The sequence below is a fragment of the Chanodichthys erythropterus genome, chromosome 6, assembly GCF_024489055.1.
Source record: "Chanodichthys erythropterus isolate Z2021 chromosome 6, ASM2448905v1, whole genome shotgun sequence".
Classification (NCBI taxonomy): Eukaryota; Metazoa; Chordata; class Actinopteri; order Cypriniformes; family Xenocyprididae; genus Chanodichthys; species Chanodichthys erythropterus.
Window position 1 is genome coordinate 16,087,190 of NC_090226.1, and position 15,660 is coordinate 16,102,849.

At 35.7% G+C, this 15,660-nt stretch overlaps 1 protein-coding gene across 2 annotated transcripts in view; it reads right to left on the minus strand.

Moving 5' to 3' along the window:
• cdh4 (cadherin 4, type 1, R-cadherin (retinal)) overlaps positions 1-1,923 on the minus strand; it is a 283,006-nt gene extending 281,083 nt beyond the window's left edge. For both annotated transcript variants that reach the window (XM_067388245.1, XM_067388244.1), the window contains exon 1: positions 1,745-1,923. In XM_067388245.1, coding sequence (XP_067244346.1) covers positions 1,745-1,810 — 66 coding nt within the window. In that variant the 5' untranslated portion in view covers positions 1,811-1,923. The remainder of the gene's footprint in view (positions 1-1,744) is intronic.
• Between the last annotated feature and the right edge of the window lie 13,737 nt (positions 1,924-15,660).

A 15,660-nucleotide genomic window follows, 5' to 3' on the forward strand; every position in this document is an offset into this window, starting at 1 on the left:
AAAAGATTCTGGAAAAGTCTTGAGATTAATCAAGATTAGTCAATTATTTAAACATTTAAACATATATATATATATATATATATATATATATATATATATATATATATATATATATATATATATATAATATATAATATGTATATTATTAGTATTGTTTCTATTTTGTAGCTGTAACAAAGCTAAATCTTTCCAAGAACCCCTGTAACCTGCTTAAATACCCTCCGGAGTGTATTTGCAGCGTTGCGAATCACTGCTGTAGTCCAGCTGAGTGTGTGAATATTCAACATCTATGCAAATATGCAAATGAACAAATTCTAAATCAAAAGCAGCAAATCTGCGATTTAATTCTCATTCAGAGGCCTGCATTCTTATGCCCTGATGGTGTTTTTTTTTAAATGTATACGAGTGAAAACATCAAGAGATTCTCTGAAAATTTAATAAGAGCTAAATGAGCCTGTTTGATGATTAAAATAAACCGAGGGAGAAAACAGGGATGCGTTGGAACACAGGAAGTGCAGAGGAAAGAAGGTTGCGCTGGAGTTCTGCCATGTGAATCAGTAGAGAAATTGTGCCCATTACAGTGGCATCTATTTTAGGATAGTGACCTAGTGTGTGTGAGAGTGTGTGTATGCATCAATGAATAGTGCTCACCATTGGAGATTTAGCATAATTAGATGGTGGGTCATATTCAGGTTACCCCAGTCTCAGTATGGTGGGCTTTTCTAAAAAGATTCAAGGTTCAAGCTCAGGCCTCGATGTGTCTAAACTGAACGAGAGGTTGCCTTTAGGGGTCTCTCTCTCTCCCCCTATATATATTTTTTTCCATTCTGGAGCACAGACAACTATGAACCTGAAAATCAAGACAACAAAGAGCCGACGCACTAAGCTCTTTCATATATCCACGGAGGAATAGTCTGTCAAAGCATCCCTACAGATCACATTAGTCAGAGGGCTGTGAGATGGTTACTTTCTAAAGCAGCGCTTCCTCTGCCCACCATGTGAATGCAGCTCTATAGCTACATTTCACCTCCAGTTGGATACAGATTTTATTCTGAATGAGTCATCAAAGAGAATGTCAATATCTGCCATACATCCAACAGTAATATGCGTCTTATTTCCAGAACTTATATTTACTCATCACCCAGCACCTCCTAGATTTCATTTACTGGTAGCCTACATGTGTATGTTTCTTCTTCTTTCATAATTCCTAAATGTATAAGACATCACAGACCAAAGCAACTAGTTCCCTAGTGTGCTACAAGTTAAACCATTCCTGACGTTCCCATTAAGAAGAGGATAATGAATACTCTATAGCATTAATATTAATATTATAATACAATTGATTTGCATATTCACATACTCCTCTAGTAACGACAGAGCAGCACTATTACCAGACACACCACAGGCATCGCCGCATCCTCTGCAATGTGTGTTAAAAGTGCAGCTGCAAGCCACTGCAGCTTACTGATAGACAGCCAGTGTTCAACACAAACTGATTTCCTTGTTTGAATGTTATTTAAGAGAAAGAAGGCGAAAAAAACGACTGTTATAGAAGTGCTACGAAAGCAATTTTTGATTTCCAAACAGACAAAGTGAACGCTCGATGCACCACTGTATTCTTTTAGTAAGTACGGACATAAAATGCACAAACACAAGTGTACTACTCCATGTGTTCAGCCTACTAGTATCTAATTTCAAGTACTAGTACTTCCAGAATGTTTGTAAATAAAACATTTGGACTTACCAAAGATGTGCCCACAACTAAGGCACACGCCACAAGAATCGCGCAGCCGGTTTTCATTTTTGCCATCAGCAGAGGAGGCAGGTGTTTGTTATTCACAAACGTGGAGATAATTCCTGTGAGATGTGCTGTCGGTAGCAGGGTTCCGCTGAACGATGCGCAGAGAATATTGTCCCGGTCGGTCTCGCGCCCTACTGCAGGTGGACAGGCGCTGTTCAGCTCAGCACCACGGCTCCGCTGGCGGCGTCACAACCGCTACAACTCCTCCTACCGCAGCGTACTACTTAAAGACACACACTGAGACGCACTACAGCACGCTTGACAGTTAACCAGGCACGTATTATGTTCATTCTATATATCTACTTCAGATTAAATTAACTTGCAGCTGAAATCAGGTAGAGAATTGGTAAAGGGGGTTTAGAGGGGCGTCTGGCCACCCTAATTAACGTTTGCATTTGCATGCATTTTACATAATTGTATATTTAAGCAACGCGAAAGTTTTCGCTAAATAGACGTGAGCTAAAGGGAGTAAGTATAGCAACAGTTCGCAGCTCTATAGCACTTATTATTTTTCAGTCTATTATAGATTTAAACATTGCAAACATTCCACAAAATGTAAGTGTAAAATTTGAAATATTGATAGTTGAACTACTCTACACATAAAGAGCACTTTTCTTCAGTGATCAAAAGTTTTGCTTCTATTTTGCTTCTGTTAGTTCATAATAGTATGATATTTAATAATCATAATCCATAATGCAGTACATAAAGTAAATTCTACAAAAAAACGAATGTAATTTCTACATGAAAAGGTTAGTTCGGGCAAGAATAATAAAAAAAAATACTCAATTCAACCTTATCAGCATTATAAAATTAAGTAAAACCTACTCAACTTTTCTCATACTGGTGTTCCCATCATGCACTGGGGTTATGAACAGTGTTGGGCTTGTTACTCAAAAAATGTATTACTCGTTACTAGTTCAAATGTAATATTATTACGTTACTTATTACTTTCTGGCAACAGTAATTAGTTACACTACTAGTTATATTACTTTTCCTTTATGCCCCACAGAATTGTGTATCTTCCCCATAATTCTTCTAAAATGTTACTAACAACATATTTCTGCCTCATCGTTTGACCAAAATCCACATTGGATCGCAGTCAGATGTTATTACAATCATTCAGTGGTGATTGATTGTGACTTTTAAATAAAAAATAATTTAATTAATTGCCATATGTAGTTAATTATATTTTTTTGTAATTATAACTTGAAGTTATTTATCATTTCTCTGTTACCCATATACTCTCAAAAAATGAATTGTTGGATTTACTTAAAAAATAAGTGTCAAGTGGTTCCACGCAACAATATTGAGTCATTTGAACAAAAAACTATTTAGTTGAATGAACAAAAGAATTCAAGTAAAGCTGACAAAATATCTTTGAGTAAATACAAATCATTTGAACGTCACTGTTACATAATATTTATATGTGCAGTTTACTTAATAATGTTATGTTGATTACGTAAGGTGAACACTTTTTTTTTTTTTTTTTGAATAATCATTTAAATAAAAAGGATACAACAGATCACAATGCAGCCCCTCACCCCAAAATGCACTGAAAAAAATAACTAATTGAACAAACTCAATTGAACTGAGAGCAGGAATTTCATCCTATAAACATGCGTATAATGGGTCTCATTCATGAAACATTCGTAAATATACTAGTAAATATGTGAGTGATTTGCGCGTAAACAGACTTTCCCGAAAACTCTCCTCCTGATTCACAAATACTTCGTAAACGTCAGAAGTGATAGTGAAATGTGTGTGTGTTAATGAATTCCAATCAGTTGTAAATGGGACGCGCGTGCACGTTCATTCTCAATTACCATAAATCCCGCCCATTAAATCCGACTGACAACTATATATGGGCATCATATTATGACAACAAATGAAGGATTTTGGCCATTTTATAGGAAACAAGTTCCATAGTTTGCCCAGCCCTATTGAAATCAATTCATTATTTGATTAAAGTGCTCCGTTTGCAGATGCTATAGGTGCGTTCACGCGGCCTCGTAATTCCTGTAGTTACAAGATTCTAGCTTGTAAAAAGCGTTCACGTCCTCGTAGAGTTTGTAATTACAGTTTGTAAGCTGGGAGTTTTCTGAAAGCTCCCACATGTAACATGTGGCCACTATACCACCTGACCGCTGTAGATTGATTTATTAGGCGTTGATAGTGGTGCCATGGAAACGCATAATTTCCAGTCCAAGGACCAAAAGGACGTGAACAGCTCCGAATATAACATCATTTCAAGATAGCGGTAAACACAAGGTGACGTGAACGCAGCTTAATACTGGCTCTCACAACAAAAGTAAAAAGAAAAAACGTATGTAATTACTATATATAATATTTTTTTCAAAATGCTGTAAATATGTACCTTATTAAGGTGAATTAAAATGCAGCCTTATTAATGAGCAAAACGTTTGGATGTTAAACACACTATTTACGCGTGACTGGGAGCAGGTGTAGATTTCTTTCGTACCAACTAACATTTGGAAAATACGAACATTTTAATGAATCCGAAAATTTACGCCAGAACCACTTTACACACGATTTACACAAAAATTCGTTCTGCTCTTGTTTCAAGAATGAGACCCATTGAACGCTCACAGCCAAAACACAGGCGACACTCTTCTGCATGATGGTAACCACAAAATTCACAAACATTACAGAAACTACTGTAAATGTCCAACATAACTGAACATTAAACACTAACATAAACTAACAACATCTTTCTCTTTAAAACAATAAGACAAACACATAAAATGACACTTTAAAGGTCCAGTTTTTCGTGTTTTTTTGAAGCTTTGATTGTGTTTATAGTGTGCAATATAACATGTGTTCATGTTTCGCGTGTAAAAAAAAAAAAAAAAACAGTATTTTTCACATAATTTACTTATCTGTATACCGCTGTTTCCACTGTCATAAAAACGGGTTGATGACTTCCTTGTTCTATGAAGTCCCTCCTTCAGAAATACGTAACGAGTTCTGATTGTGTTGTGATTCGACAGCAGCTTAGCGAACCTAGGCCGGAGAGGTCACGCCTCTTACCATAAGGTGGAGATGCACGCACTCAGTGTTATTGTAAACATGTCTTTAATTTTACCCTATCAATTTGAGCCGGAATCAAACCCGGTGATTGGACTGCGAGAGGAAAATAACAGCGTTTCGACGTCATGGCGACAAACACACTCTACAAACGCAGCTCTTGTGTGTTCCTGTGGGCGGAGGTTAGTCAAAAAACTGTTTTAGTGACGTCATTAAAGAAGGAAGTAGAGGGATGTAGTCCAAACTGTCCGTTCGATGTAGGCGACTTCTGTTAAATAAAATATCTCGCTTGGCATTGAACTTTGAGCTTTAAAATTTTACAGATTTTATTTATACTCTAACAACAACATTACACACTAACTTAAGTTTGAAACATGGGATCACGAAGAACGGGACCTTTAATCCCTAAATTTACTCTCTTAATGCAGCCCCTTGCAAAGCATGCTGGGAACTACGGATCCACTGCACAGTTAGTTATGTCAACAATAATGTGTGTGTGTTTCACACAGCAATGTTAAGTTGACTGAACAAACACTTGCTAAGTAAAGCTGACAATACTCAATTTTAGTAGAAACAACGCAGTTAAATTACATTCGTGTAGTTACATGAGTTTTTTAAGTAATGTGAAAAAGGGTGGTTTGAGTGAAACTAACAACAGTGAAAGTTCATTTTTTTATGATTATATTTTACGATGCATTTTATCAAAAGAAATCACATAAGTTTTTAAGAAAATGTTTTGTTTTTCAAAACGATTTTTAATTATAGTAATATAATTTATATAGGGATCAGAGGGATGTAGTGGGCAAGCCATGTAATGCCAGAGTAAAGTAATGCCACAACTTACACAACGGTGTTGAAATCATCTTTTGTCCTGACAAAATCAATGTAACAGCAATATTTCCATCCGCTGAATGTAAGCTTTTCCATATTCCAAGCTTGCCTGCTGCACTGGTGACTTCATGCACCTGTGCGAGTTGTAAAAAATTATGAAAATAAATCTAGGAATTATTGGATTGGATTTCAAATCAGTCAGGGTTGAGGCATCAAAAGTAAGTAATGAGCTGTTTTATGGACAATAACTGTAATATTATTACTGAAACCTTATTAGTAATTAGTTACACTAATAGTTACTGCAAAAAGTAATATTATTACTAACTAGATACTAGTTACTGCACAACACTGGTTATGAATAATTAATAAGGCTGATTTTTTGCTGTTTTCCATATGTATTTACCATTGCTTTTGTTGTTAGGTTTAGTAACTTGCAATTTTGTGACATCTGGAGTTTATTTTATACTCAAAATTACATACTCAAAAATGATCCATCGAATGTGACTGTCATTGTGTATAGGGGGCCAAGTATTGAGGTCTCTGTGTTCAGATGCCACTTTACTTCTATAGATATGGCGTATACACAATATCTATTGTATTATTTACTTAGATGTTTCTAATTAAATCATACACTTTATAAGAGTGGTTTAATTCAGTCATATTATTTGAGTAAAAAGTGTTGCAAAGGACTTTAACTACATACACACACACACACACACAAATGACTAGAGAAATGCTAAAATTAAGTTTACTTTATGTGCAAATTTTCTATCAACAAACTGAAAAATTAAGTAGTTTGTACAAAGACTAGTCTTGTTTGAATTATGGTATATTTGGTGGTAACTATGATTAAGAATAAGGAGTGTTGAAACAAGGGCTGAGTTGAAACACCAACAGTTTAAGAGAGAAATCACACGACCACCACTTTCCTGGTACAACAATGTGTGTAAAAATATAAAAGATTCACAAAGCAAACAACAATTGAATATTAAATCAAAGTTTGAGACATACACATAGAATAAAAAAAGCACTGAGTTACAGATGTTTAAACACTCCAGGTTCTCCCTGCCATGGTAAAATTCTTGTAATTATGCTTCTGGCCTCAAGTGTAAACTCTTGACTGGCTCTTTCCTCGAATGAGTAAAGGTTGCCCTTAGGCAAAAAACGTCTGTCTTACAGGCTTCATATAACCGCCTGCATACTATATAGACTGCAACACGGGAAGCTATTTCACACTTCACTTGTTTCTCCCTCTTTTGATCATAGCTGAGTCGGCCGCGTTACATGCTGTGATCCGTTGTAAAAGACCTGTATCCCATCTGACGTAACTGTTTTAAACCAGTGATAAACAAATATAGCTCTCCAAGTTATTCATAATTTACTTCCTCGGTGACAGTCTTTTTGCCCAGAATGAAAGTAATCAAAAGGCCGTCGTCCACATTTTAATGACGCTGACATTTTCTCGCTCATCTGAGTTGGTAGCTCAATTTCCATATCAGAAGGACGACGCTAGTCTGATCCAATCAAAAGAAACATGAGAGAAATGTGAACGTGCTCTTTTATGCCAATTAGGACAGAGCAATTCGTTTACCTGACTTTTTAACATTCTTCTCTGCATACTAAATAGAGAACCGGTTTAAGAAGCTATTTTGGTACAACTTTATTACTCAATTCAAATTAAAACAAGAAGTAGAATAGCACAGTAAGTACCACTCCACCAAATTTGAATGAATTCCCTGCTTCAAGCTGCGAGGTATTCAACATCCACATGTCTGACTGTAGACACATCTTTACTTGGAGAAAGAACCGTTGTGGATTGATCACAGAGTCTTTGAGGAACCAGAGTGTGTTGACTCAAGTTCACAATGTCAGAACTGTCCGTAAACCTATGTGAATACAAACGGATATCCAGGAAAGACTTTTTCTCTTCGTTTTATTGTTGAGCTGAATATCAGCAGAGCAGCATGTGGTGAATTATTCTGAGTTCAGTGGATTGCAGGGCTTGAAGGTACTGTAGCAGGGCTTTTTTTTTAAGGTGTGTAAATTATTCTACTTGAGTACTGAACATTTGCCTAATAAAAACACCATCTGGGCACTTGAAGTGAATTGGTTTAAGGCCGTGTTAAATTATTAAGCAAATCTCACGAAATGGGTCCCACTTAACATTTTTACAGAAGACGAGAGTTACGGGCCAAACACTGTAGATATCCTTGAATACTCTGTTACAATTTGAGAGCGACACACAAGAAGCCATTGGTTTATTTAAATGCCATTTCTCAGGTTACACTGACATTTTTAAAGTAGTTTGACACTAAGATTTCTCTCACGGCTTTGGTCTGCGGTTTCTCAGTTTTCGCTTGTTTGACAGAGGTAGAGACACACCAGACGTTAATACCTATACTTAGCATCTGCAGTCTGGCTTTGTTCATCCAACCATACTCTACATTTAGTTCCTGTATTTAAATAACATGATCAAATGTAATCCAATGAATGAGAAGCGTAGCATAAATTGAATGGCATTTCCATCACAACCAAACTAACGTGAGTGTCTCAGCTCCGCATGGACAGTTAGTGTTATAAATAATCCATTATTACATTTAAAAATTCATGACCGTGTAAGTTGTTGGTGTCATCAGCCTTAATGGTTTGAAGACACCTGTATCTCTCCAGCTACTTGAGGGAGTCTGGATTGATTGTCCAAGCACTTATTTAAGTGTTCCAAATGCCTCGCGCTGCAATTTGTGGATAGGGCCAATTTTATGGTAAGTGTGTGCAACACAGCACTTGTTCTTATGACTGATAATAATGTTGCTATTTTGTTTTAAATGAAGAAAACATGAACAACATCTGTGAGAGTTCACAAATTCATGGGGTGAAATTGGAAAAGGTCTAATTAAATTTCATTTAAGTATTCAGTGTTGCGTCAATCCCTGGAAAATGTTTACAGCAGACACAGCACAAAAAACACAAACAAGCAAAAGGAGAACACGGACTCGTAAAGACTAAACAGTTTCTTCAAAAACAACAACTTCGAGATGAAAACAGCCTTTTAAACAGAGAAACACAGCACTACATTTCCAAATTAAATGGATGCGATTTCAGCGCATCATATGAAACCTCGTTGTCCTAGGTTGTCGAAAGTGAAGGCAAACCTCTTCCAAAAAAAATGAAGGAATATTCTGGGATCAATTCAAGTTAAGCTCAATAAACAGAATGTTGTTCACCACAAAAATTAATTTCCATTGGTCCCTCCTTTTCTTAATCTAGGTTACAGTAAGGCACTGGAAGTAAATGGGGTCAATTCCTTAAAATACTCACTGTTTCAATAGTATAGCTAGAAGACGCAAACAATGAGTGTTTACATGATTTTAGTATGAAAAAATTGGTCACACTTTAGTTTAGGGTCCAATTCTCACCATTAACTAACTATATACAACGATAAACTCTTAATTACTGCTTATTAATAGTTAGTAAGGTAGTTGTTAAGTTTAGGTATTGGGTAGGATTAAAGGGTTTGTTCATCTTCAGAACATAAATTAAGGTATTTTTCATAAAATTCGATGGCTCAGTGAGGCCTGCATTGACAGCAAGGCAATTAACACTTTCAATGCTCAGAAAGCTATAAAGACATATTTATGTGACTACAGTGGTTCAAACTTAATGTTATGAAGCGACGAGAATACTTTTTGTGCGCCAAAAAAAAAACAAAATAATGACTTTATTCAACAATATCTGATGAGCAATTTTAAAACACTGCTTCATGAAGCTTCGAAGCTTTACAAATGTATTGTTTTGAATCAGTGGTTCGGAGCGTCTACCAAACTGCCAAAGTCATGCCCCCCAGTGGTGAACCACTGAAATTTCAAAACACTAAATACCAAGTTTACACTATAGGACTTTAAATGTCGGCAGATCGCTATGCTGTTCAGACTACATGACTTGCTGTGGAGTCTTGAAGTCGTTGTGGTGTTCACACTACGTGACACTACGTAAATGATCTGCAACATGGGGTTACACACTACACGAGCTGACAACAACCCAATGACTTTATTTGAAAATGGATGTAAGGAGGAAATTAGATTACATTTTAGATTACACTTAAAATACACTTAAAACATCCTAGCTGACCTACCAGAGTTAAGGCGACTGTTATTTTAGAATGTTTCCCCTTTATTGTTTCCACGACGAAGCATCATGCTTGTCACACTGTCGGCCACACTGTATGACATATGTATTGCTTTTCTCACCATGTCATCAACTATCTGATATTCCGATTCTCAAATATGTGCTAGTGAGTGTTTTGTCATTTAAAAACCTATATAATGACCTTGATCTTAATATATAACGTGAATTCATCCATTTGTCCTGAAATACATGTGGCCGGTGAACTGGTAGAAGAATAGAGTGAGCTTTATAGTTACTTACACAATGTGTATCTGATATGAATAAACGTCAGCAAATTATATTTGAATGGATTGTTATTGCTACTTCCATAGACATCAGTGTATATTTCATAAGCTGTTGCGTCGCGACATGTGACACCACAGGATATCGAGTCGGCCCACAGCTACAGACATTTAGCATGCTAGATATTTGTCTGGCGTCAGTGAGCCTCTTTGATGCGTCGTTGAGTAGTTCACACATAAAGACTGGCAAGTGCCGATCACCCACTGATTTTCCCCCGATCACGGCCCGACCTGTCGGCGAGCTTATTAACCTCGTTTACTGAAATCACGCTACTTTGGCAGGATAAAAAAATAAAAATAAATAAATAAAGAAATTCATAAAGCTTCGGAGCTTCATGAAGCACTGTTTTGAAATCGCCCATCACTAAATATTGCTGAATAAAGTTGTTATTTTGGCGCACAAAAATAACATTAAGGTTGAAACAATGTAGTCACATTAACTGTTTTAAATATGTCTTTAGTAGCTTTCTGGGCATCTGAAAGTGTTAATTGTCTTGCTGGCAATGGAGGCCTCACTGAGCCATCGGATTTTATCAAAAATATCTTAATTTGTGTTCAGAAGATGAATGAAGGTCTTACGGGTTTGGAACGACATGAGGGTGACTAATTAATGAAAGAATTTTCATTTTTGGGTGAACTAACCCTTTAAGGGTTGTAGAATGGTCATGCAGAATAAGGCATTAATATGTGCTTAATACGTAATTATAAACAGTCAATATCCTGGTTATATGCATGCTAATAAGTAACTAGGTAATAATGAGAATTGGACCATATACTAAAGTGTTACTGAAAAAAATATTAATAATCTTTTCTCTGTAAAATTAACCACCATGACAATGGAAGGGCAGATGCTAAAACCCTGTTAAAATGATAATTTAAACAATTTTAAAGCTTAATATATAGCCTTTTTTTTTTTTTTTTTTACAGGAAAAATAATATATAGTAATATTTTATAAAACCGTATTGTGAAATACATCAGATTAAAAAGGATTATTGGGAAATAAATGCTGGGCTGGGCTTGGTTTGATCCATTGGGTGTTGATTGGATGGAGGCAGATCTTAATGTGAGCTTGCAATTTATTGTAAGAAAGGCCTGTGGTTTTAGCTGATGAAATTATTAAGTTTGGCATATGTCACCAGAAGATCTGAAATCGTATTTTGATTAAAAATTACAGTTTAAGTCAAATTATATTATATGATCGCAAATAAAGAAAAAAAAAAAAAAAAATTTTAAAGCTTAATATATAGCCTACAAGTATTTTTTATTTATTTCTTTTTTTACAGGAAAAATAATATATAGTAATATTTTATAAAACTATAAGCTTCACATTTTATAAAATTCTCTAAAACTTGGCCCCTATCATGTCCATTGTAAGTGTCTCATCATAACCTCTATTTGAGAATTCTAATTGAAAATTATTTTTTACGATAATCAACATTATGCCACGAATGCTATAGCTTAACTTGCACTGAACCGAGAATATATAAAAAGACACTGCAGAGAAAATATTTCCACTGCCTATCTACATGCATGGCGCGCAGGCAACAGAGTCACGGAGATATGAAAATCCGGAATGTATAAGCAATTTCATCCATGGATGAAACTTGGGAACCTCTTGACTCCTGGTGCAAAGTTACAGATAAATATTTGTGTGTGTACACAACACAATCCACACAATAAGTCAGAATGTAGCAATATTGCAGCGTAACAACGTTAGCTTGTTGTGCAGATCGAATCACAAAGGAAGAGAAAGTGAATAAGCAGCTCTTCTCGCACCAGCCACATGCTACAGACAAAAGTTGTCATCCAAGTAAATGCATTTCGTATCACCGGAGACAAATGGAAGAGGTGTGCTGTCTGTTTCTTCGCATGACCTTTTAGCTGCAGTTTTGAAACACAATGATTGCTTGATAGGCATGCAGAGCGAGCGACATTGACAAACGACGGCAGATGTCATTTGTATTTTCAATTGAACCGTAACCCCGAATACACTTTGCTTAATTAACCTCACATTGGCTGTTCCTCTTGGAGGGCTTCCTATTCACATCTTACCTTAGGGAAGAGGTGCAATCTGCTCCTGTAGATCTTGCATTTCACACACAATTTGCAACGATGGAGACGTCGCACGTCACGGCACCACAATGAAATGAACATAATGTTTTCTATCAGTCAAAAGGGTCATTAAAGTAATGTAGCTGTTTGGCTGTAAAAATGCATTCTTTGATACTAACATCATCAGACAACATTTGCGGAGTGCGCGAGTTATGTAACCGGGCGCCTCCGGAATGTGATTGTGCAAATGTTGTAACACATTTCAAATGTGTTAGTTTAACTTCTATAGCTGGAGAGCAGTCCTAATCATCAAGATGACTTAATAGAATATTCCAGGTTCAATTCAAGTTGACAGCACTTTTGATGGTTCTTTCAAGGTTCTTTACACAAGGTTCTAACAGTTCTATTTAGAACCATCATGAACATAACTGTCAAAAAATCCTTTCAAAGCCACCTCATTGACCATCCAACAACACAAACTGACGAGTAAGTGACAGAGATACTGAATTTATGATCCATATTATTAGTTTTTAATTATTACTTGAGTTTATGCATATACATGCCCAGTCACACACGCACACACAAACAAACATTAAAGCTTTAATGACATTAATGAATTTTTAATCTCTTTTTCCTGTGTGAAAAGTTCACACAGGCTACTGTCCATTCACAATGGCTTTTTGGCCTTCATAAACTTAATTGCTTTTACTTAAACAAGGGACACAGTGTGACTCTAAACTCATTTGTGCATTTCTACCCAGACAGATGCTCTCGCACCCCATGACCTCCTCATCTGCGGAGAGAAATTGCCACTTAATTGCATCAAAATACATAGATAATGATGGACGTAAAGACACTATAGAGGATTGTGGATCTTGGCCTTCATTACATTTAATTTGGGTTTCTATTTTGTATTTTATTTCTTTATGTATTTATTCATTTGTTGTTATTTTTACTTCAATTTCCCATTTCTTAAAGTACTTAACTTTTTTTTTTTAAAGTAAAAGGTATTATAAGACCAGGTAGAGGGGCAAAAAGTGTAATATTAATAAATAAAAGGTTCTTTACAACACCATTAAGGTTCTTTTAAAACAGTTAGTTCCTGTCCTTGATTCTGATTAGTCAACAGCTGTGTTTTATTCAAGGCTATAACCGCTTTACCCAATGGTTCTGTGTATCACAACACCCTTAGCAACCACTCTTAACTGTTTGTTCTCAGTTGATATTGTTCATTGAAGCTTACTGTATTACGTAGAAGAGTATTGTGAGAAATAGATCGAGTGAGCTAGTTTATTACCTACATTCAGATTTAGCATTTTCCTTCAGGTCAGTCCTATTTTCATAATAAAAAAATCTGTTTAAATGTCCAATGTATTATCTTGTCCTTTTAACAGTTAAGGGGTTTTCCCGTGACTGACAGCGCTAGTCAAAGCATTTATCAGTTGCGTTTTGTTCCGTGTTCACAACAATTCAGTCTTTTCAATGTAAAAGTCTTCGCTGACTGACACACTCATAAAGACAGTCTTTGCCGCCATCTAGTCCCACGGTCAGGGACTATTTTTTCCGGCGGAAGGAAGGCTTTTAGGGAAAGTTTACTTCATGAAAGTTGCATTGATACATATTTTTGACTTTAATATTTGTATTGTGTGGTAACCGGTTAATAAAAGCAATAAGGTACTTGAGGCTAGTGCTGTATCGTGAATAAGTCACGGCTGAAGGGGTTGCAGGCACTCCGCTTTGCGTCGAGATTAACAGCGCCTTTCAGCCGTGACTTACTGTATGTACGAAAGCATGGTTCTTTACGGAAACTTATAAAAACGGTTCTGTTTAGCACCAAAATGTTACAATTGCTAATGTTACATGCCAAAGAACCCTAATCTGGTACTATTTAGAACCATTTTTCTTAAGAGTGTGACAATGTTGATTAGTACTAGAAAAACACTTGTTCCTCCTTTTCCTTAAAAAAAATAAAAAAAATACATATACAATGCATAAACATTATAATACTCAATACTTGTAGTACAGCCATAAAACAATATGTATTAATATGATTTGTGATAAAAATCACTCACTAACCTTTTCTGTGTAAAGTTATACAGCATCCAGTTTTACAACTTTGTTAGCCTGACAAGGTAACACCTAAAACCCTGAAACGAAAATGATGTGAACAACTTCACAGCTCAAATAAAACACCAGTTTTAACAGAAGAATGTAAGTTCTTTTGTAAAATAAGCTTCAAATTTCTGCTTTTAAATCAAAAAATGTCCCTCATTCACTTCCATTGTAAGAGCCTTGGTTTCAGCACATCAAAATTATTTACTTTAGCAACTTTAGTCAACATTATGCTGTCACTTGAGCTTAATTTGTATTGAACTCTGAATATTTATTTAAAAGCCGTAAATGGAAGTAGCAAAAGATCTTTTTCTTCCGTATTGTGAAATACATCAGATTAAAAAGGATTATTGGGAAATAAATGCTGGGCTGGGCTTGATTTGATCCATTAGGTGTTGATTGGATGGAGGCAGATCTTAATGTGAGCTTGCAATTTATTGTAAGAAAGGCCTGTGGTTTTAGCTGATGAAATTATTTGAGAAGTCTGGCATATGTCACCAGAAGATCCGAAATCGTATTTTGATTAAAAATTACAGTTTAAGTCAAATTATATTATATGATCGCAAATAAAGAAAGAAAAAAAAAAAAAAAGAAACATATGAATGGATGAATTGTTCACAATAAGATCAATAAAATGCATTTAGAAAAACAGACTTCCATTTCATGTCAACTTAAAGTTTAATTCAACAGTCTAATTGATAAGTGCTCTCCAACTCATTTCCTGTTGGCATCTTGTCATATTTTGTTAGAAAGGCCTCTTGACCCTGTTACTTTTTATATTTACTTTTTCATCAATTTAATGGAGGTTTTATTTTCTGTTTGGTTTGTTCCCTGCTTCACTGATAGATCTCTTCAGGCAAACAAACAATACAGCTGGCCCAGCAACTTCAGCACAGCACCAAGAGGATAAAACTTTCCCCACTTCACCATCATATCAGCACAATGCCTTGCCATTCCAGGCAATAATATAAACAACAGTGTTGTTGCTTTTTCGTTTTGTTTTTTAAGCTCATACTGAAAAGTGTTTTGCTCATTTTGAGTAAAATGCTAATGCAGCATTCTAAAGGAATGCATTCTGAATCTCTTCTATGCTCATTTTTGGAGGTGGCGGGGGATAAATTAATAATAAATGGCATCTCGGGAGGGGTTTCGGGGAGAACGTTTTGCTGTTCAATAATGGCAACCTCACAAGTTCTTGTTTTTCAACAAAAATGCAATAATGTGCAAAAGTGTTGTTTGAATAATGCAGAGGCTGCATGCATAAATAGTACATTAGAACTGATTTAATTATGCCATGGAGAAAGCCTAGTTTGGTATTAAACAAACAAATGCAAGAAAGCAGAATGAGTCGA